Source organism: Xenopus laevis, chromosome 2S (assembly GCF_017654675.1).
Source record: "Xenopus laevis strain J_2021 chromosome 2S, Xenopus_laevis_v10.1, whole genome shotgun sequence".
Taxonomy (NCBI): Eukaryota; Metazoa; Chordata; class Amphibia; order Anura; family Pipidae; genus Xenopus; species Xenopus laevis.
The window spans coordinates 63,325,800-63,348,481 of record NC_054374.1 but is presented as its reverse complement, the minus strand read 5'-3'; the positions used below and the strand labels follow the sequence as shown (position 1 = coordinate 63,348,481).

At 37.2% G+C, this 22,682-nt stretch overlaps 2 protein-coding genes across 2 annotated transcripts; one reads left to right on the top strand and one right to left on the bottom strand.

Moving 5' to 3' along the window:
• Nucleotides 1–3,745: 3,745 nt before the first annotated feature.
• avpr1b.S (arginine vasopressin receptor 1B S homeolog) lies at nt 3,746–7,891 on the top strand. The gene is made up of 2 exons (XM_018249380.2): nt 3,746–5,458; nt 6,862–7,891. Exons 1-2 carry the CDS (start codon nt 4,573–4,575, stop codon nt 7,152–7,154), a joined length of 1,179 nt encoding a protein of 392 aa, XP_018104869.1. The 5' UTR covers nt 3,746–4,572; the 3' UTR covers nt 7,155–7,891.
• Nucleotides 7,892–8,938: 1,047 nt separating this feature from the next.
• LOC121400776 lies at nt 8,939–22,600 on the bottom strand. Its single transcript, XM_041584727.1, has 7 exons — nt 22,564–22,600; nt 21,201–21,330; nt 15,039–15,107; nt 12,430–12,548; nt 11,578–11,688; nt 10,858–10,919; nt 8,939–9,367 (listed from the first exon to the last, which is right to left on the bottom strand). The coding sequence occupies exons 1-7, from the start codon at nt 22,598–22,600 to the stop codon at nt 9,146–9,148; spliced, it is 750 nt and encodes a 249-aa protein (XP_041440661.1). The 3' UTR covers nt 8,939–9,145.
• Between the last annotated feature and the right edge of the window lie 82 nt (nt 22,601–22,682).

The window sequence follows — 22,682 nt, the reverse complement described above, 5'->3', positions numbered from 1 at the left end:
GAGGTCCTGGATCATGGAAAAAAATCAAACTTGACCGATCGATATCTGCCCAATTTTTTGCCTGATATCGATTGGGAGGACCCGTTGGGAGCTCTCACACATGGGCAGATAAGCTGCTGAATCGGTCTAAAGGACTGATATCGGCAGCTTTAACCTGGCCGTGTATGGCCACCTTAAGTGTTTGCCACTGGGTTAATATTCAGAGGCACTGGTAGGTTTTTCTTTTTCAGTGAGAACTTTTATTAAGTTCAGCAGCTCAATTCCAGTTTAATTATGTTCTTCTCTTTATTAGTGCCATTGACTGCCCAGGATACCTTTTAACAGATCTTTCATTCTTGTGACCTACAGGTTTCACTGACCAAAAATAATATTCCCATCTTTCCACCTTCCTCTCCCATCTGAAACTTTAGACTGGAGTTTGTCTATTGTCTTTTTGCTTTGACAGAGCACATCTCCCAGTTGAAGTTTAAGACTTTCCAATAATAATCTTGAAGTCTGGCATGGATTCTTCATTCTTCATTTTCATAATTTTTATTGGATGTTCCAAAGCATAAAATATTTAAATTTTAACAGAGCATGTTAAGTACAATAAAAATTACATAAATGCATATACCATGCAGTTTACAACATGAGTGAATAATAAATATATAAATATAAGCACAATAACTACATTATATAAGGATAATGAGCCAATAAACCCATAAAGTAATAGTTAATAATCAGACCAACATAAAACCAAACCTTGCATGGTGGCTTTACAACTTCAAAAAGTTTTATGATGTCACCAAGCCACTAATGCTATCCAGAAATTAAAATAGTTAAATCTGTAACAGCTCCAAAATTTTAGATTTGTGGTCTACTTGATCAAAATAAAGAGACCAATTATCAGTAAACCTAAGATTAAGATGTGGTTCTTCAGATTTAGTTTTTATGACCTCTTGCCAGTATAGCTGGTTTAATTGTGCTAAAATTTCTTTTATGGAGGGGGAAACTCTAAAATCCAGAATAGAAATACTGTAGAGCCCTTTTAGTAGATGCCATAAAGTGGAAAATTAAGTTAAAAAATCATATTGGCGTTAGATTTCAAAGAAAGTGTTTCAAAGGACTTAAGCTGAAGATAAAACTACATTTATTTTCAACTTTGAGCAGATACAATCTCTTAATTTTTGCCAAATTAGTGTAATGTGAGGACAGCTCCAAAGATAATAAAAAAGGTTCACATTTTCCTGTTTGCATTTGGGGCAAAACGATAACTGACCCAAGCCCTTATAGGAACAATAAAGCTTCTCATATCCAAGAAAAGTTAGTGTAAATATCAGCTGACATAAGAAATCACAATATTAGAAATAGTATCTAAGGTCCACCATGCCAGAGAACAAACTAACACATCTAAAGTGAAAGACAAGTAAATATAAACAAATTCTCATAGATAATAAGTGAGAGTTAAGTAAAAATAAACATTTTCTCAATATCACACAAAGTATTATAAGAACAAGAATAAAAAATAACATGAACAAATATGGCTCCATTATAGGGAAAGTATAAAAGACCTACTTTTTCCCTAGGAGTAGAGGACAGCCAACCCTCTAAATAGAGAAGTTGTCAAGAGAGATAGAACCATTGACCAGCGCTGTAAATAATTAAGATTCCACTAGTCTTCACTAGAAATCGGTGGAGAACGTCCTTTATGGGAGACAGGAGATCTGGATCTCGACCTATGCTTAAAGTAGGTTCTCTAGTAGGTACTTGGGTCACTTGACGAGATCTCTCAAATCTCTTTCCTTTGTGATCTCTTTGCAGAAGAGAAGATGACTGATCCGATTTCAAGTTGGTAATTGGGGAAAGTGAGCTGATATTTTTATGTTTTCCAAGATGATCCGCACGCTTTGCCTCTGAGGAGTCACCAAATATACGTGGTCAAGAAGGCAGAACTTTTTTTTAACTTTGCAGGATAAAGCAGAGCGCAATTATGCCTAGAGATACCAGTTGCTGGCATGAATTAGAAAATTTCTTCCTTTTTTTCATCAACCTTAATAAAAAGTTCTTGTGTATATTTTTCCAGATATTCAATTTTCTTCTGAGCTTTAAATGAGTCATCATAGGCAAGTGATGCAGATTTTTGCACTGGTCCATGGAACGCCACTTCTAAACCTCCATTCGGTTTAGGCACCGAATCCGGAAGTCCGTTCTTCGTTCTCTACAGACATTTCTTTCTATGAGACAGTTGCTGGTAAATAATGAATATTATAGTCACAATAATCATTCTTCTGGCACCTGTTACATTCCACAATTCTTCTGAATTTCTTGGTTTTGCCTTACAAACAGGATTTTTGATGTCACCCCACAAGTTTTATATTGGATTAATGTCTAGGGATTGGGCTGGCCACTCCATAATGTCAATCTTGTTGGTCTGGAACAAAGATGTTGCTCGATGTTGCTTGAAGATGATGGAGTCGTTTTCTTATCAAACAGAGGCATTTCCTCTTTGGCATATGGCAACAGGACCTCTTCACGTATTTTGATGCATTGTATGCATTGTATACAATAAATAGGCCCAGCACCATAGTATGAGAAACATCCCCCATATTATGATGCTTGTTCCACCGTGTTTCAATGAATGACCTCACTAATTGAACTTCACACTGCTATTATTTTGAACAAACATCAATTAATGATTCAATTGCACAGAATCAGCAGCATGTCGTGACATGTAGAAATATAGGGGTATATTTATCAAAAAGGGAAGTGTGATATTGCCACAGTCTGCTAGAGTGAAATTCTGCCTCTCTCTATTCATTTCTATGGGACTATTAAAATAGTATTTATCAATGGGTGAAAGTTCACCCTTTTTAAATATGCCTTTTGAAATCCCATAGAAATTAATGGAAAGAGTCGGAATTTCACTCTATCGTACTATGGTGATCTCATTCCCTTTTTGATAAAAATGCCCCATAGTTTTTACCAAAAACAGTGACTGATCAGGTTAGTGATGTCGGACTGCTATTACTCTGAACACAACTATATGTTGGTTGAATAGTACTATTGTCTCCTCATCATTAACAATAGCATGAACAATGTGATATAGCATTAGCATATAATATATAATATATGTGATATAACATGTGCTATAATGACCACCAAAATGCAGCATTTTTTACTTTAATGTTTTATTTTTACTGTTTCAACTATTAACTCTCTGTATATTCTGTTATGCTTCACTTGAATATGCAAATATTACAGAATCTGAAGTTTATTCTTTCTAATTTTTTTGCTACAATTGAAAACCTTGAGACAAATAGTGGAAAATAAAAAGAAGTAGTAAAATGATCGGACACATCTTATGTTTGTGAAAGTGATGTGTGGGCTGGTGCAAAACATGCAGGTCATGCACAGAATTGCTGGGTTGCAGTTGATTTCGGGTCGAGCTCTTCCATCCGCTCTCCTAAATGCCAGCAGCTTTTGTCTCCAGTCTGTGCTTTTTATAGACCCATGCCTTCCCTGTCCACTCTGATATCATGCAACGGACGAGGGCATGTGGTGAAGGGGCAGGTTTAGGTTCAGTTTCACTAGTTTGTGAGATTATATCAAAGTCCATGTACTGGCAGGTTAGTAAACATAAACTGGTGGACCCCATACTGCCCACAAATCTCTTGTAGGACAGCATTGCCTAAAAAACAAAGCAGAAGTACTAAACTAAATGCTGCAACAAGTTACTAAATGCAAAATGGACAACCATTATCATCTCTATGACTTAGAGCTGGGCCCCCAATCCCCCTCGGGGACCAAGCATCCGAGGGGGGTGCGAGCCCTGGTGAAGGTTTTGTCAGCTGCACCTCCCCACATAATATAGCTTAGTTCTTTGTCACAGCTCTGGGGATGGAAAACCTCCTCCCTTTATTTACTGACCAAGCACATATTCATCCCTAATAGTTGTTGTCACTGATGGAAAGACAAGCTAGAGCTGGGTAAGTGGATACAGGCAAGAGACACCGTTGGACGAGAGGCAAGCAGCAATTTTCCATTATCCTTTGGTTTGTTGTTGAGATATATCAGTTCATTTGTGTGTGAACTCCCCACCTAAGAGAGTTGCTGTTTTATAAGCCAGCTATATTCACTGGAAACGAAACCCAGCTTGTGGAACTGATACTAGAAGACAATCGCCACAAGGATTCCCTTATCTTTATTCTTCTGTATGGTAACTACAATTGGAAAGGACCAATTTACTGCACTAAATGGACTACTGCAAAAACAAGAGGAAAACTAGGAATATTTGTTCATTAAGTGTAACATTTCTCAAAATACCTATCAGAAGGTATTCCTTTTTTAATGAAACAGAGAAATTATTTTGCAATCATTTCACAACTTATCTGTAAATACAATAATACAATTTATAGGGCTCTAGAATTGAATTCCGTGTTGGCTAATTCTTTTGAGTTTATTACTAAACTATATTCTATATTGTTACCTTAAATTTTTTAAATAACTAATGTAAGTCATATATAAATTAAACATATTATTTCTATGAGCTGTTATATTTATACACTTTGGTGAAAAGCTTCATATAATAGTACCATGGAAAATAACTCATATCCTCTAGACTATGCTTTAAAATTGCCCAGCTCATTCAATGACACAGACCCCAGGAATGAAGATTTAGCTAAAGCAGAGGTGGCATTGCTAGGTGCAGTATTTGTTATTACTACTGGGAGTAACCTCATCGTTTTGTTTGCCATATATCGAAGAAGAAAAAAGATGACCCGAATGCATTTGTTTATCGTTCATCTTGTTTTTACTGACATGGCAGTGGCCCTCTTTCAAATCTTACCTCAAATGATTTGGGATATTACTTTCAGATTCATAGGATCTGACATCTTGTGCCGAGCTGTTAAATATACCCAAGTGATGAGTATGTTTGCTTCAACTTACATGTTGATGATGATGACTATCGACCGGTATATAGCTGTCTGCCACCCACTAAAGACTTTGCAACAGCCAAGTAAGCAAGCATATTTAATGATAGGGGGCACCTGGATACTAAGCTGCATTCTTAGTCTCCCTCAGATATTCATCTTTTCAATGAAGGAGATAAGTCAAGGAGCAGGGGTTATTGATTGCTGGGCTGACTTCAGATATCCATGGGGTGCCAAAGCCTACATTACATGGATAACTGTATCCATATTTTTTGTTCCAGTAGTAATCCTGCTACTTTGCTATAGCTTAATATGCTGTGAGATCTGCAAGAATCTCAAGGGAAAAATGCAGACTTCTGGGGTAGGGCAGAGGGAAAGCAATGGGCAAGTCATACCCTCAAGGGTAAGCAGCATCAGAACCATCTCTAGGGCGAAAATCAGGACTGTGAAGATGACCTTTGTTATTGTCTTTTCGTATATCTTATGCTGGACTCCATTCTTTAGTGTTCAGATGTGGTCAGTATGGGATGAAAACGCACCAGATGAAGGTAAGAATCCATGTGCCATAATAAGATGGCATAAGATTCCCTTGCTTACTACTTTTGTACTTTCTATGACATACTTAATAGAAATAGCTCTGAAACTGAAGGTTACATGTTTACTATCAAATAAAAATGCATATTTCCTAGTGTCAATGCAATTCATGACAAATAGAAAAGGAGAAATTTAAAAAAATGGTAATCGTTTTATAAGACTGGACCATCAATTTTAATATGCGGAGCACTGGTGACACTCAGCTCGCATGCATGGGGGGGGGGGGTAGTGCGGGCACCTGCCTGTGAGAACCGGCCCTGGCCCTGAATGAATGTGTTCCTTTCCTCACATGAATGAACCATTCGAAGCGTCGCTGTTCAATTCACTCTTGAACCCCATTCAACAACAGGGAAAGTAGCATATTCAGTGAGGGAAGCAGGTAACCACCCTGCCACAATACGATAGCAAAGGAATAATGAAGGGACTATAAAAGGAAGATGAAGAAAAAGATTGTTAGGAAGTAGGAACCAAAAAGGAATATGTAGGAGAGAATGGGAAGTAAGGAAATTCAAGGTGGTGGCCCAACAATCCTGACCAATATAGTATACATTGGTTTGTTGATTGTGCAAGTTTGAAATTGTAATCTGCTGATGCACCATATCTGCCAAAGTACACAGGGTCAGTAATAAGTGAAATTACTAGGGGGTGCCAAATGTTAGGTAACCCCCCAGTGAACACCTGGAATCACCTGATACCCCAAGCAGAAAATTGCACTGGCATGATCACACCACAAAGTGTTTTTTTCCTGGTTTTATTTTTTTGGATCAGGTGCACAAGTCAAACTTTTTATTGCATTTTGCACCCACTAGTGATTTCACCTTTCCTTTTTCCTTAAAGCAAAATGATGATTGCAGGCAATAAGCAAAATGTCTATGTCATTTTATTCTATGAGAAGGAAGTCTCCACCAACCTTTATAATGCCTTCAGTAAGGAAGTGGGCTGTTGGCTCTGGCTATTGTCAGCCTCTGAGTTTTTGCAGACTGAGAGAAACAGATCTGCTGAGTGCCCCTGCTCCATTGATTTGAATCTGATCAGACTGTGTGCACACACACACACACATTGGAGCTGAAGCTGAGGTCAGCCCCGGAGATGCCTCCTTGCGTCTATTTGTGCTGACCTCAGCTTCAGCTCCTCTGTGTGTGTGTGTGTGTGTGCGCACATAGGCTGATCAGATTAAAATCAATATAGCAGGGGCACGGAGCAGATCTGCAAAATATGCTGACAACAGCTAGAGCCTTCAGCCTTTTTGCCCATAGTAATAGTGAAATCAAGAATATAGCCATGGTACACAGTAGAGTGATATTTGCCATGTCTGTAAGTGATTAATTTGTTTTGTTTCCTTTCTATGGGAATTTAGATTCTACTGATTTTGCCTTCACAATTACCATGCTCCTTGCCAGCCTGAGCAGCTGCAGTAATCCCTGGATCTATATGTTTTATAACAGCCCACAGCTGTGTCGTGGAACATCTAGACCTCATGGCCACAGGCATAATTCTACAGGCAGTGCCTCCAGCCGCAGAGACACCCTTCTTACGCAGTTACGCACTCGCTCCTTGCTCAGGGGAACAGGTTCACATGGCACGTGCAACAGCATCAGGGATCTGTATCCTGCCTTCGATGATACAGTGATAGAATCAGGAATTTTGTGACAATATATTAATAAACTCATTTTGAAGATGCAGATACAGACAATGAAATAGCTAACTTGTAAATGAAAGTTGTATTGCGTTTCAAGTGATTATAATAGTTGAACTTGTATGTTATGTATGTTATTCAATAGTGATTAAAAATATATTACCCTGTTTTCTTGGTATTTGGAAAGAATTAAGGGTTATTCCTGGTGCTTTATAGAAACTGCAGTTAGGGTAGCAAATGACTTAACATCTAGTGAGAGCTTATTTAGGGAACATGCCTTGTTAGTTATACAGTACATGCAAGAACTTCTTTACCAATGTTGCGAGTAACTGCTAAATCCATGCTCATGACAAAAACATGGATAATGGTTAAGCACCCCAGTAATTGTAATCACTTACTGGACATTCAGGCTAGTGCAGTTTTCTCCTAACAGGAGCACCAGCCAGTGATATCAGGTAAACTATTAAAATCACGCGGGGGCAGGGGAGGAGCATTACATATGGCACCCCTCAGTGAATTTGGATTTCCTTCTTCTTTAAGTTCAACAATAAAGCCTATGGCACACAGGGATTTTGGGCATTTTTAGCATAAGTCGCACTGTCACTGCTTTGTGTGCTTGTTGAACATTAACATTAGTACTAACATTAGAAACATTGGTACGAAGACAGTGGCATTCAAAATTCTTTGCATAGGCTTTATAAGTATATTGCCCATATGTATCATTGTTTGCTTTACCACTGGAATGTAACAACTTTTATACTTAAATAATAATAATAAAGAGATCCTGTCATCATATTTATGATATCGTTTTTATTACTAAATTGCACTCTGCATTGCAAATAATTCATTCTACCATTTAAAATGTTATTCTTGAACCACTATGTTTTTTTTGTTGTAATATTAGTGTGTAGGCATTGTGCCTGATCCTTGCTTTCAGACAGAGCCAGCAGTTCTCAATGGTATCATACCTCCGAACATTTCAAAGATGGAAAGAGGGACACAAAGATCTGCCGTGCCACAAAAGGATTTTTGACCATGCCCATTTTATGGCCACAACCATGTCAATTTCACAAAATCTGGCAGTTTATGAAAGTTTGAACACATTTCTGGGTGTTTTATGTGTTATAACAGTTTTGCTAATGAAGGTGAAATGCCTTGTGAGTCTCACAGACTTGCTTAAAAGTTTACAATTGTATCTTTGCTTATCTTAAATTGTTACAAATGTATCTAAGTGCAGGTTCTGAGTGTTCTGGGCTCTCTGCCAAAAAGCCTCTTATTTTAATTAAGTTTAAGAAACTGTATCTTTGTCTAGTGTTAGCGTAGGAGATCAAAGAGAAACTCTGAACTTTTTAATAAAAATCTGGGACTATGGGCTAAGACATCAAAATCAGGATTGTCCCACAGAAAATGGGATAGTTGGGAGGTATGTGGTATTGCTTTCAGATAAGCTATTGTTTCTCCTACTCAATGTAACTGCATGATTTGCTTGCTTGGGTGTTTTATTACTATTGTGTGTGCTATTCTCCTCTCTACCACTAGATTTGCAGATGTCAGAGTTGTTATCTTGTTACTTTCCCATTGTTCTGTTGATAAGCTGCTGGGGAGGGTGGAGGAAGGAAGAGGGATATCACTCCAACTTGCAGTGCAGCAGTAAAGAGTAACTGAAGTTTATCAGAGCACAAGTCACGTGGCTGAGGGCACCTGGGAAACTAAGAACATGTCTGGCCACACTTTATACTTCAAAATAAGATGTAAAAAAACCTGTTTGCTCTTTTGAAAAACACATTTTAATGCAGGATTTTTCTAAAGTAGCACAATTAAATGATGCATTTTACAAAAAACAAAACAAAACATGTTTTCAGTGACAGAATCCATTTAAAAGACACCATGGCTAAGAAACAGCTTTACATCTGTATTTTCTCTGAACAATTTAAGGTTCACTGTTTTTGAGCTCTATTGGAATTTTTTTTTATTTCTTTTAAAAAATATGAAAAGTTTTGGGAATCTATGGGCTGAAACAATTATTGGTTTTGGAAATAGCATTGGGAATGATGTCAGTATAATCCACAGTTTCCCCTTTAATTGGTCTCCTGGAAGCCTCTTTCTTTACCTTGGATGTTACATTAACATAATCGGATGCCCCACAGAGATTCTCGTAATCTGCCGATAACCTTTTTGCATTGAATTGGATGGTGGTGTAAGTTATATCCTTGGCAACAGGATTCTTCTGTAAATATAAAACATACCAGTCAAAGGACTTTACTGCTGAGAATTCACAGTTCCTGGCTTTCCATTAAAAAAAAGAAGAAAAGAAAATGGAAAAAATATAGATGTGTATTTTACAGGGTATGTGCATTTAACGGATGAACAAACTGAAATAGTTACATTTCTTTTTATTGTAACATTCTATTTCCAAAGGACATGCTGTCTACAATTGCAAATAGCAGGTTTTGTGATCTGACCAGAAATATTCCAGAAGTTGCATATCCTATAAATTTAGCAACAACTATAACTATGCCTTATAGTTGCCTTGGGCATGTGCCTACTGATTTAAGAAACTCTACAGCCCAGGCTACACAAATAATAGATACAGAAATGTCTGACGTCATTTTAACAGTCTAAATGCAAGGCTGATTAAGAAAAGCAAGGAAAGAAAAATTGCTGGGTCAAGTAAAAAATAATAAAGGTTGAAGAGAAAATAAATCAAGAGAGGAGTAAGAATACATTTTCTAGTGGGCATGTGATCCCTCCAGACATCCATACATAGGATATCATTATTTTTTTGTCCATCCCCAGACAAATTATGGCTGTAGTAGGCATTTGCCTGCATAAACAAACTTCTGATATGCATTCCTATACTCCATGATTATAATTATAATTATATAATGTTTAGATATATAGGCACAGTTTGGGACCTGTCATCCAGAATGTTTGGGACATATCTTTCCATAATTTGGATTTCCATACCTTAAAGGAACAGTAACATCAAAAAAATTTATTTATAAAATCAATAGTAAACCCCCCAAATAAAAGGCATACCCTAATGTCTCAAAGCCAAATACCTTCCCTACTAAAATATCATTTGAACATTAAGGGGGTTATTTATCAAAGTCAGATTTTTTATGGTTGGACTTTAAAGGGGAAAGCCACCATTTTTTCATAGAAAAAAAACTAAAATTTTTCGTGATTTATCAAACCCTGATATTGTTAAAAGCCTGACTAAAAAAGTACTCCAGCTCAGACATTCCAAGTTCACGTAGAGGTCAATGGCAGATGTCCCGAAGATATCCTGATTTGCGATGGGCTTCCAAAAAAGTTGTGGTATTTTGGATTTTATTTACAATCGTATCGAGATTTTTTTCTACGCAAGAATTTTTTCGAGAAAATTGAATGCTAAATAGAGGGGAAAAGTCAGTGTGGATTTGGAGTGGCTTTCCAAAAATAGTGAGATAAATTTGGATTTTGATAAATAACCCCATAGGCTTGTTTTGTCTCTAATAAGGATTATTTATATCTTATTTTGGATCAAGTAACAAGTTATTGTTTTATTATTACTACAGAGAAAAAGGAAACACTTTTTAATTTTTTTTAATTATTTGGATAAAATTGAGTCTATTTGAGGAGCTCCCATAATTCGGAGCTTTCCGGATCACTGATCCCATACCTGTACTCTGATAGTAATTGTTTATGTTGATTAAATTAATATACTGTACATGCCTGGATGGGTGACGATGACTGTGCTGTGCTTTCTGAGGTTTCAGAGGAAGTATCACTATCACCTTGAAACAGAAGAAGGAGATTTAAGAAACATTAAGACATTATCATGGCATCCATATTTTAAATGCCTAATGCTTTAATTCTCATCATAGCTATACTGTTCCCTTATCCTCTGGGTCTCCCCTGGATATAGATTTCTTATAGATATAATTAAAGACAGATAATGTGGCATTTTGAAGTTTGTTTTTCCCCATTTATCAACACTGGGCAAATTTGCACCTGCACACTAATCTATAGGAATCAATCAATCAGTGAGTAGCTTTTTTTCCTGAGCCAGCTGAAGCTAGATCATTGAAAAGAAATCATTGATTTCTACGGGTTACTGCCCAGTTTTGATATAAAAAAAAAGCCCCAACTCCTCTCCCAATGTAAGAGCTAGAACTTTTTTTTCATTTTTTTTTTTAAATATTTTATTTGGTTTTCACAATAAACCATAAAAATCAATATGATAACAAATAGTATGCAGAATAAGAAGATTAATACAATTACATATTATACAGAATGTATAACTTACAGAACTTTTTTTGTTGACTCACATTGCATTCACTATCAGTGAAACTGTTAAACTGTCCCTTCTGTTGGATGAAGAATGATTTAACAACATACTATGGTAGCAAGTCAGGAAACAACTTTATCACAATTAAAACATTGAGGACTTACCCTCATTTGTAACAATAGTCATGATGGGTGTTTCCACTCTAACCAGTTCACATGTGTTAGAGCTGTGGCTGGGTATAGTTTCCTTCACACTGGATTGGCATTTATGGGCACCTCAAGAGTTGTAAAGCAATATGGTGTTAGTGTACGTTCATGAAATGCTTTATTATGCTGTATGTCTAAATACCCTTAAAATAGTTACATTGAAAAAAAAATGTGGGATCCAAGTATTAGATTTACAAAATCCTTAATCGGCCTTTCAACTAGACTACATGTATCACTGCTTGTGTCCTCACAGTTTGTATTCTCCATCTTAGATTATCCTAGTCTCCATAACAGTGCATATAGCGTTACTATAAAACTAGTACTGCTTACAAGTAAAAATATTACAGAAATACGGTTCTCCAAACAATATATCTATTGACCCCATTGACTTGAATGCATTTGGACAAAAGAGTTGCGCATATAAATATTAACGCACGTGTCAAAATTGTCATGTGTCAAAATCATTTTGCCGCCCATTGACTTCAATGCGTTTCACTAATGTTTCGCAGTTTTGCGAATTTTTCAGTGAAGCAAAACAGCACAGATTCGCCTATCACTAGTCTACAGGCCTACAAAGGCTATTCATTGCAGGTAGTTTAGATTATCTACTAGATTTCTAAACTTCTGCCTAGGGCTCCAGCAGTTCTAAATGACCCAGTGTTGCATCATCATTATAAATCAATCAATCAGGGGATGATTATCACTCATTGTTTAACTAATTATTTACAAAATAAAGTACATATTCAAATAAGCAACAAAAACAATAGCACTGTGAGAATGGCAGCCTGGCCTGATTCTTTCCTAACTTACCTATTCTTCGATTTAATTTCACATATACAATAGCCAGACAGAAAATATTCAGCAAGAAGAAACCAAGGCCAATCAGGAGACAAAGGAGAGTGCAATTGCGAAACAGAGGACTATCATTACTGAAAAGAAGACAAGGGAAATTTAGTAGAGTGATGCCAGTTGTGTATATGGCACAACATTAAATATTATTGTTTTTTATGCAGGCATTCTTCCTATTATCTCAAAATTACCTTAATTTAAAGGAAAACGATACCCCAAAATGAATACCTGAGCAACAGCAGTGACGGAACTAGTTGGGGGCGGGCCCTGGTGCGGGCCGTGCAGTCGGGCCCTGCCCCCACCATCTACGTGCGGCTGCAGCCGAATCCAGTGGGCGCGTGACTGCAGGGGGGCCCTGTGGGGGTGCGGGCCCTGGCCCAATTGCACCCCCTGCTCCCCCGGTAGTTTCGCCACTGAGCAACAGATAGGGTTAAATTAAGAATATCGGTGCACTGTTTTAATGTTCGCACAGCTATTCTTAATTTTCGCACCGCTATTCTTAATTTAACCCTTTACACGAGGGACTAGTGGGTCCCGAAACATACGCTGGTGCTGCTAAATCTTTTTCATCCCAAAGCGTGAAGTTCATCTACATATCTAACTGAGCAACAGATAGTTTATATCAAATTAAGTAGCATATTAAAGAATCTTATGAAACTGAAATATATATTTAAGTAAATTTTGCCCTTTTACATCTCTTGCCTTGAACCACCATTTTGTGATGGTCTGTGTGCTGCCTCAGAGATCACCTGACCAGAAATACTTCAACTCTAAATGTAACAGGAAGAAGAATGGAAGCAAAAGACAGAACTCTGTCTGTTAATTGGCTCACGTGACCTAACAAGTATGGTTTGTTGGTATGTTTGTGTGCACCGTGAATCATATGATCCCAGGGGGCTGCCCTTATTTTTTTTAAAATGGCAGTTTTCTATTTATGATTACACATTGGCACATGCTACTAAAAAAGTATATTATTATGAAAATTGTTTATTTACACAAAGCAGGGTTTTACATATGAGTTGTTTTATGCAATATCTTTTTATAGAGACCTACATTGTATGAGGGGTTTTCCTTTAACACTGCAGCTTGAGATCCACTACTTCATACTAGAGTTGTAAAGGACCTGACAAAGTCACTGTAATTGAGCATGCTCAGTCTGAGATTAAGGGGCAAATTCACTAACCGGCAACAATTCGCCAGCGCTGGCTTCACGCACATCGCAAAACTTCGCCAGGCGTAAATTCGCCTGGACAACACTAATTCACGAAGTTGTTATATAATTGTATATACACATGTGCCCACAGTATAGGTGAGGTGCCATATGTTAGCAAATGTAGGGGGGAAAGAGGGTACCCCAAAAAAAATTTACGATCTTTTTCAGTCTATTACCCTTTAATAGGAAAAAACGCCAGCATTTTTTGGGACTTAGAAAAATGTTCAACTTTTTTTTTGAGGAACTCCTATCTACTCTATTGCACTTCGCCTGGTCTGAGGTGGCGAAGTCAAGTCTGGCGATAGAGGTCAGTAAAATCACCAGACCGAAAATTTGCCTGGCGTTAGAGTGGGAATTTGCGCCAGAGTCTATCTCCTTGGCGAAATTATGCCAGCGAATTTAAGCCAGCTACCGTTAGTAAATCGCCGAAATGACATCACGCTGGTGAATTTTCGACCAGCGTTAGCCACTTCGCCCATTAGTAAATTTCCCCCTAAAACTAAACTTTTATTTGTTTTATTGAATTAAACCATACAGTATGTATAAAAATTAATTTCCACCAACAGTGGGTTCCACAGTGATTTCAAGCAGGGGTTAATAAGCTATGGCTGCTAATCAAGGCACAACAAGTAGAATTGCTTAGTGTTGCCTGGCTAGTTTTTTTTATCTATAACTTGTTTCAATTTGCAGTTAAAATATTACCCAGAAACTCATTTTGAAAGCCATAAAGGTCTGGTTCAAATATTAGCAAAGGTGCAGACTGAAACAAGGTGCAGAGGGAAAATGTGTTAAAAAAAACATTACAAAGACTCAGAAATGGTTAAGTGCTGGAGGGTGCCAATTTGTTAGGCACCCCCCCCCCAGTAAATGTAATCTGTAATCCTCAGCACCACTCTTTTCTGAAAAATACGTATAATATTATGTTTCTCAATAACATCTTGTCACTTAGGGGTGCATAACAACTTCTTGTCCTTTAAGATATTCAGCACACACCCTGATTAGGAACCACTAGCATATTAACCTTAGGTCCAGGACTTCCTGCTTATTGGTTGCTGCACCAGGGCAAAATGAATGCCTTTATTACAAGACCCTTTCCTAAGGCTCTTATATAGGGGCACTTTTTCTTGCTTTTTAAATGTGTTTGATGTGCAATAAAATGCAGTATTGAGTTAAAAAAAAAAAAAAAAACACATTCGCTAATCGATTCCATTGTATTCTGGCAGGCTGTACTTATGAGTGCTCTGAGTTGCGTTTTACTCCATAAACACAAGGAGATTAGTCTGGGCCTGTTTATGGACCAACCCTAATTGCATTCCTTTTAATCATTTAGAAAAGTACACTTTCCTACTACACCCACCTTGTTCCTGATATTTGCTCATTACTGTTGCTTGACATTTTCCGAATTTCCTCAGGATGGCGCCAGAATCTGTTGGTTGCCACAAAAAATTTTTTAATAGTTTACATTTTTTGGAAGGCCATGTAGATTAAAATGTGATTCAAGTATGAAGAAGCTTTAGTGGATTAAAAATCAGTTGTTTTTTTGATGAATTTTTTGTTGATATTTTCTAGAGAATCATAAATACTTGTCCTACCATAAAAAATAGGTTTTACTAGCCCTGGCTGCAGATGCATTCTGTTTCTTTTTCTGCTTTCTGCTGAAAAACTGCATAAGAAGACCTCAAAAATCCTTGGGGAAAAAGAAATAAAAAGCAAGACAGTAGCTGTATTGTCAATGTGTTTGTTTATTTTTTATTAAAAGCAATTAGGTATTATTAACAAAATAAGTGCAAAGTGTAAGAGGAAAACTTTTAAAGCAATCAGCTATAATTCCACTGAAAATGTTGTTTGATATCACAAATTTAGGAATGTTCTTTACATTTTTGTATTACAGTAACATGTGACATTCTAAAGCTGAGGGCAAATAAGGAGTTGGCTCCACTGCTCTCAGTCTGCATTTTTTTTCTGCAGGCTGAGAGAAGCGGATCCTCTCTCTTCCGCATCTTCGTTAACATGTGCTGAAAAGCACAGTCTCCGTTTGAGTGCAGGTACACGGAGTGAAGTGGAGGTTGGCCTGAAAATGCCTGCTTTTGCGTTCCGCTATGTATTCCTGCACTCAAGCAGAAGGTGTACTTTTCAATTCAGATAAAAGGACATACAGAAGAGAGCAGATCCGCTTCTCTAAGTCTCTGCAGACTCAGAGCAGCAGAACCAACACTCTGGGGCAGATTTATCAAGGGTCGTAGTGATTTCTAGGGAATTTCGAAGTAAAAAAAATTCAAAATTCGAAGTAATTTTTTGGATACTTTGACATCAAATAGGCTACTACGACTTCGAATTCGATTTGAAGTAAAAATACTTTGACTATTCGACCATTCGATAATCGAAGTACTGTCTCTTTAAAAAACTTAGACTTCAATACTTCGCCAAATTAAACCTGCCGAAGTGCTATGTTAGCCTATGGGGACCTTCTAGAGCATTTTTCTAAGTTTTTTGAAGTCGAAGAAAAATCGTTCGATAGATGGATGAAATCCTTTGAATCGTTCGATTCAAAGGTTTTCATTGTTCGATCGCAAAAATTTTACTTCGACCGTAAATGGCCAAATTCGATGTAAAACAACTTGGACTTCGATATTTGAGGTATTCCAATTCGATGGTCGAATTTCGAAGCTTTTTCTACTTCGAAATTCAACCCTTGATAAATCTGCCCCTCTGTGTGCCCTCAGCCTAATGAATAACATTTGCATTTTCTTGGATGTTATCTCAACCTGCATTCACATTTGGAGAAAGTACTGTAATTGAACCAATTGTCATTGTTTGTAAATTTTCACTGAATTTTAATAATAGTTAAAAATATCCAAGCCACTTATACCCTTAATGGGACTGCACTAGGCAAATCCATTATGGAAAAGGACCTTGGAGTCCTTGTAGATGATAAACTTGGCTGTAGCAAGCAATGCCAGTCAGCAGCATCAAGGGCAAATAATGTCTTGAGCTGTATTAAAAGGGGCATAGAGTCAAGGGAGGAGGGGGTCATTCTTCCACTGTATAGAGCACTTGTAAGGCCCCATCTAGAATATGCCGTACAGTTTTGGTCTCCATCACTCAAACAGGACATTATTGTATTAGAGAGGGTACAGAGAAGGGCAACTAAGCTTGTAAAAGGTATTGAAAATCTTAGCTATGAGGAAAGACTGGCCAAATTGGGGATCTTCACGCTGGAGAAGAGGCGCTTAAGGGGTGATATGATAACTATGTATAAATATATAAGGGGATCATATAATAATCTTTCTAATGCTTTATTTACCAGTAGGTCTTTCCAGCTGACACGAGCTCACTCATTCCGATTAGAAGAAAAGAGGTTCCGCCTAAATATTCGGAAGGAGTTTTTTACAGTGAGAGTTGTGAAGATGTGGAATTCTCTCCCTGAATCAGTCGTACATGCTGATACATTAGATAGCTTTAAGAAGGGGTTGGATGGCTTTTTAGCAAGTAAGGGAATACAGGGTTATGGGAAATAGCTCATAGTCCAAGTTGATCCAGGGACTAGTCCGATTGCCATTTTGGAGTCAGGAAGGAATTTTCCCCCTCTGAGGCAAATTGGAGAGGCTTCAGATGGGTTTTTTGCCTTCCTCTGGATCAACTGGCAGATAGGTAGTTAATAAAAAAAAAAAAACTTGATGGACATGTGTCTTTTTTCAACCTTACTTACTATGTTACTATGTTACATTACAGAAGCTTTTACCTGTAACAATTTTCCAGTATTAAAAATCAGCTGCATAACTAGGGTCACATGGACCTTGCAGCTCCAGCAGACCCCATGGTGGTGCAGGCATGGGTGCAATGATACCCCCTGCTTTCAGCTGTAATTACACAACTGGTCTGAATCTTTTCTCTACAAATGCAGTATGCATCAGAGTGTCGAGTAATAGCTCTCAGTGCTAAGCACTTACATCCTATATACAAATGTTGGAGGCCATTTATAAATACAAAATACAGTTGCATTAAAGATTCAATACATATAGAAACTTACCTTTCCACACTATTAATACCTACACTACGCTAGCAGCAGATCTTAACATCCCAATAGCCTTGGATATTATGCTTGTTCAAAAAATGTATCCAAATTACTCTTAAAGGCATTAGCGGAATCTGCCACAACATCACCGGTCAGGACATTCCCCAACCTTCACTGCGAACAATTAACTTTGCTCCTTCAAAAAAAAAATTCAGTTCCTCAAATCAAAAGGGGTTGCCTCTGTGCGTTGTCGTTCTATTGAAAAAAAGATCCCCCTGCTATCTGCCTATAATCTCCTGTAATGGGATGTTTATAGTAGGATGACCTTCTGGATTCTCAATAGCTTTGGGCTGTTTGTACTGGTTCTCAGTCTGATAAAGTTGAGCTTTCAGAGCGACAATTCAAAAAAAATGGAAGATTTGAATTCACGCTCATTTTTGTCGCACCGATTTTTTTAATAAAAGATTGAATTAAGGGGATTCAGGTTTGGTCGAATTTTTTTTTGTAGTGAAGTGAGAAATAGTCAAGTTTTAGTAAATAACCCCCTATATGTGGAAAATATTTAAGGCAAAGCATTAAAAAAAGAAAAAAAAACACAAATAATAATAATTATCATCACAGAATACAGACATAAAAATATTGTGAAGTTTTGGCACTGTTGAAATTATATTTACCAATGAGGTGGGGTTTCATTATAAAGGGGGTTCAACTAGTAAAGGTAGTTTGAGTATTACCCTCCAACTTCTTAGAAGAACCAAGAAAGTGGGGAAATTTGTAAACAAAACAACCTAAATTCCACTGTTTCAAAAAAATTGGCAGAAATCAAGTTCAACTCAAGCACTTTAGGTCAGGTCATGTTGATCACATGTATATATTGGCTTTTATTTTACATGGCTTGTTTCCCAGCTTAATACATTTTTAACTAATGTATATTAGGAAATTCTATCATTTATTTTGGCAGAGCAACTCACAAACTGGTACCACTATATCTAATCTGACCTTCAAAATAAGGATTTTTTTCACCATATCTTTGTTTTAACACTCCCTTATCTCAGAGATAGAGGTGTTAAGTCAGCATGGCTCTTACTTGCAAAATGTCCTACATCTATTAATTCTCCAACAAAACAATGGCTGTTGGTATCCAGCTTCTAAGGGCAGGGGCACAAGGGCAGATTTGGGGAGATTAAGTCGCTTGGTGACTAATCATCTCTTCTTTGGGTACACAGGCAGATTCGGGGAGATTAGTCGCCCAGCAACAAATCACCTCTTCTTTGGGGCGACTAATCTCCCCAAACTGCCACCCCTGCCTAAAATGTAAAACGCCGCTGGGATGGCACTCGGAGCGATTCGTTTTCCAAAGTTATGCTTCGGGTGACTCCAGAAAATGAAACGCTCCGAGTGCCATCCCACCGGTGATTTACATTTTAGCCAGCGGGAAGGCAGGGGAGGCAGTTTGGGGAGATTAGTCACCCCGAAGAAGAGGAGATTTGTTGCTGGGTCATAAATCCCCCCGAACACTGTCCCTTAAAGGGACAGTGTACAACAAAAGTTCAAAAGTACTGAAGATACTTCTGTTCTAAAGTAGGCAAACCAGGATATTAAAGCTACTCCATGTTTGATCCTTGCCTGGTAGACAATTGCATTAGTAGTGCACAGACAAGGAGAAGTCATTTATGCCTGAGGATTATCTATCTCCCTGCTAGCCCATTTTTTTGGAATGAAAAAAATGGCAAAAATAATGTTTAGCCCAAGCATTATTTATAGAACTTATATTAAAAATTGGGCATACTGCCCCTTTAATATGACCTCAATAAATTTGATGCACAACAATATACCAATGCCTTACACAAAATTCTTCTACACCAACCTATGGGAATAACTAAGGAAACCCACATTAAAAAAATAAATATATAACGTGCCAAAACATTTTGTATTCACTGGAATTTTGGGTGATATGTAATTACATATGTAGAATGAAAAACTGGGCAGTAAAAAAAACCAATTCAATGAAATATCATATTTGTGTATATAGAGTATTTTCTAACATTATGAAGTGTGGATATCAATAATATTGGTTTGTAAAGGGTCAAGGCACACATGCAGATTCGGGGGGATTAGCCACCCAGCGACAAATCTCCTTTTATTCGGGGCAAATAATCTCCTCATCCTGCCTCCCCTGCCTTCCCAAAATGTAAATCGCCGGTGGGATGGCTATCGGAGCGATTCGTTTTCCAAAGTTTTGCCTCACGAGGGACCTTCGGGAAACTTCAGAAAACAAATTGCTCCGAGTGCCATCCCGCCGGCGATTTACATTTTAGTTGGCGGGAAGGCAGGGGAGGCAGTTCGGGAGATTAGTCACCCCGAAAAAGGTGAGATTTGTCGCCGGGTGACTAATCTCCCCAAATCTGCCATGACCCTTAAAGAAAATTTTTGTGAATTTTATTCCCTAAAGAAATATTTTTTGTGATCAAACTGCTATCTGATCTTTTCATACTGTATAACCAGTCTATGCTTAACTTCCGGTGAAATGGTAAAGAGATTATTTTACAAAGGCTGAATTTAATGGCCTTAAGTCATTTTTTTCTTTACTTTAACAAAACGATTACAAATGGAAAATGAATAAGTTCTTAAATAGCTGTGAAATTCATAACTCATTATAGTTGCACTGTACTTAATCTTACATAGGGTTTGTTGTTTGTGTTAGTGCAGTAAAAGCTAGTATTTGTATATATGTGTATTTGTGTTTCAAATTATAGTAGCTAGTGTTTGTATATGTGTGTATTTGTATTTCGTAATGATTTAACAGTAACAAGACATCAATTACATGACACATACAATTGTTTATAAAATTATTTTTAGTGTCTGGACCTTAAAAAGTAATAGCTGCCATATCATCAACAGAAAGTATAGGGTAGGTGATACATTTTTTGGCTAATTTAGTAGATTATAAAATTCAAGCTTTCAGGACTTCTTAGGTCCCTGCTTAAGGAACCTTGATACCATGCCTAAAGCAGGGACCCAACAAGTCCCGAAGGCTTGCATTTCATAGTCTAATAAGTTAGCAAAAAAAGGTATCACCTACACTATATAATTTGGTTTTGATCTATGGCTAACACAGTACAACACTCGGCTACTCAGCTTTTTGGATACTGAATGCCAAACTTGCCACAAAAGATTTAGTCAAACTCTAATTTGCATATGAAGATTTAAAGAACACTTTAAAAATTGACCCAAAAATATTGCTTTCAGCTTCAAAATCACACAAATTCAGATTCAGTTTGAATTCAGTTGATCTGAACATTTAAGATCGAATCCTGCATTTTGTAGACAAAACAGGATATTGTCAACACAATGTATGTATTTAGCAAATGTTTTTTGCAAACCTCTATCATACCTTTAATGTAGCAGATACAGTAGTTTATCATATTATCACCTTCACTAATTTACTCTTTACCATACAAGCAATACAGAAGTTCTATGTGTACATGTTATAACCCACTATACCTGTATAAGGAAACAACGGAGAAATCTATTTCCCGAAGTCTTGTCTTCTCTTCTGAGAGCTGATCATACATTTGTATGTAGATGTGTGACTCGGTGTTATCAGAAGCGATGCTATCCACTGCTAAGGAAACTACATTAATATGATAACCACAAGCACAGAAGCAAGCACAGAACTACTTTATATACTCTATTTATGTGTGCTCAGATGTAAATAGAAGGTTTGTGTTTCTTAATGCATGACAACATTGTCTGTATAACAACAAAGAGTTTATTTTAAATTATTAAAAAAATATTGTAAAGTTTTTGCTTTAGGACAAATATAAGGGCAATGACACACAGTATTACTTGTTGCCAGCATTTTGCTTTGGCATAATATTTTTTCCCATGTAAAATGTTTAAAGAAAACAGCAAAATTCTCAATGAATAAGGTTAAAGCGAGCGTTGAACTGGCCAGACCTGGGACTAGGGATGACTTTACACAGTTGTCCAGCTTGAATATATTGCAGTACTGTATATCAACAATAACACCTGTTTTGTATAAAGTAGAACTAAAACTTAACCAAAGAAGTAGGCTAGAAATGTTGTACATTATGTTTTGGGCTTCTGTACTAGTCCAAGGCAACCACAGCCCTTTAGCAGGGAAGATCTGTCTCTCCAAAGATGTCCCAGTAGGCTGATTAGTAATTAATACATATGATTACTACATGGCAGCACAGAAACCAGTGTAATTAGCATTATAATTTAATAATCAGCCTTGTAGCATCAGATGAACTTACATGTCAACCTCATTTTCTGCTTGATAATTTGCAATGACCCCTAAACTTAGCTTCTCAATAGCTGTTCAGAGCCCACTGAGCATCTGAGTGCCGCAGACACTTTCCAAGTTGGTGACCCTCTGTGACAAGTTTGAAGTCCTAGTTTATTGCTGTTATTGAAAAACTGAAACTTTTGGTTGGTACAATAAGTTCTTTATGTTAAATATGTCATTTTAGACACATTCATTTTTAGTTTTTAGTTCTCTTTTAAATGTGAGGTTATTTTTAGCATCTAAATGCACAAAATGTCTTTATTATATTTATAATGGGTAGAGTGCAAAGGACCGTTTTTCTTTGTATGCATTTTGTGGTCACAGCCTCCTTGCACCCCGGCCTAATGGTTTAAAATTTAATGGTGAGCACAACTTTCCCTTTTTTGCTATTGTTGTCACCCATCATGGATGCTTTTAATTGCTTCCCTTTCATCTAAGGATAGTTAGGTGTTGTACTATTTTAGCCATTGAAAAATTGCAGAAATGTGAGGTTAGGTCATACCTCTTATTGGCTAAGTAAGTACAAAATACAAGCTTTCTGGATGATAGTATTACATCTCTTCTTCAGGCTTAAAGATGCTACATTGTCCATAGCTCCATATTTCTTTTTCTAAGGGTGAAGACATGGAGCTATAGACAATGCTAATAATTTACTGATAATGTTTCTAACTGTG

What these genes read in the sequence shown, in the direction of transcription:
- LOC121400776 (XM_041584727.1), bottom strand. Translation starts at nt 22,600, where the DNA reads ATGGACAATGTAGCATCTTTAAGCCTGAAGAAGAGAT. An exon ending in TTTAAGCCTGAAGAAGAGAT is followed by an intron (nt 21,331 to 22,563) that starts GTAATACTATCA and finishes ATATTAATGTAG; the next exon opens with TTTCCTTAGCAGTGGATAGC. An exon ending in TCCGTTGTTTCCTTATACAG is followed by an intron (nt 15,108 to 21,200) that starts GTATAGTGGGTT and finishes GGCAACCAACAG; the next exon opens with ATTCTGGCGCCATCCTGAGG.
- avpr1b.S (XM_018249380.2), top strand. Translation starts at nt 4,573, where the DNA reads ATGGAAAATAACTCATATCCTCTAGACTATGCTTTAAAATTGCCCAGC. An exon ending in TGAAAACGCACCAGATGAAG is followed by an intron (nt 5,459 to 6,861) that starts GTAAGAATCCAT and finishes ATGGGAATTTAG; the next exon opens with ATTCTACTGATTTTGCCTTC.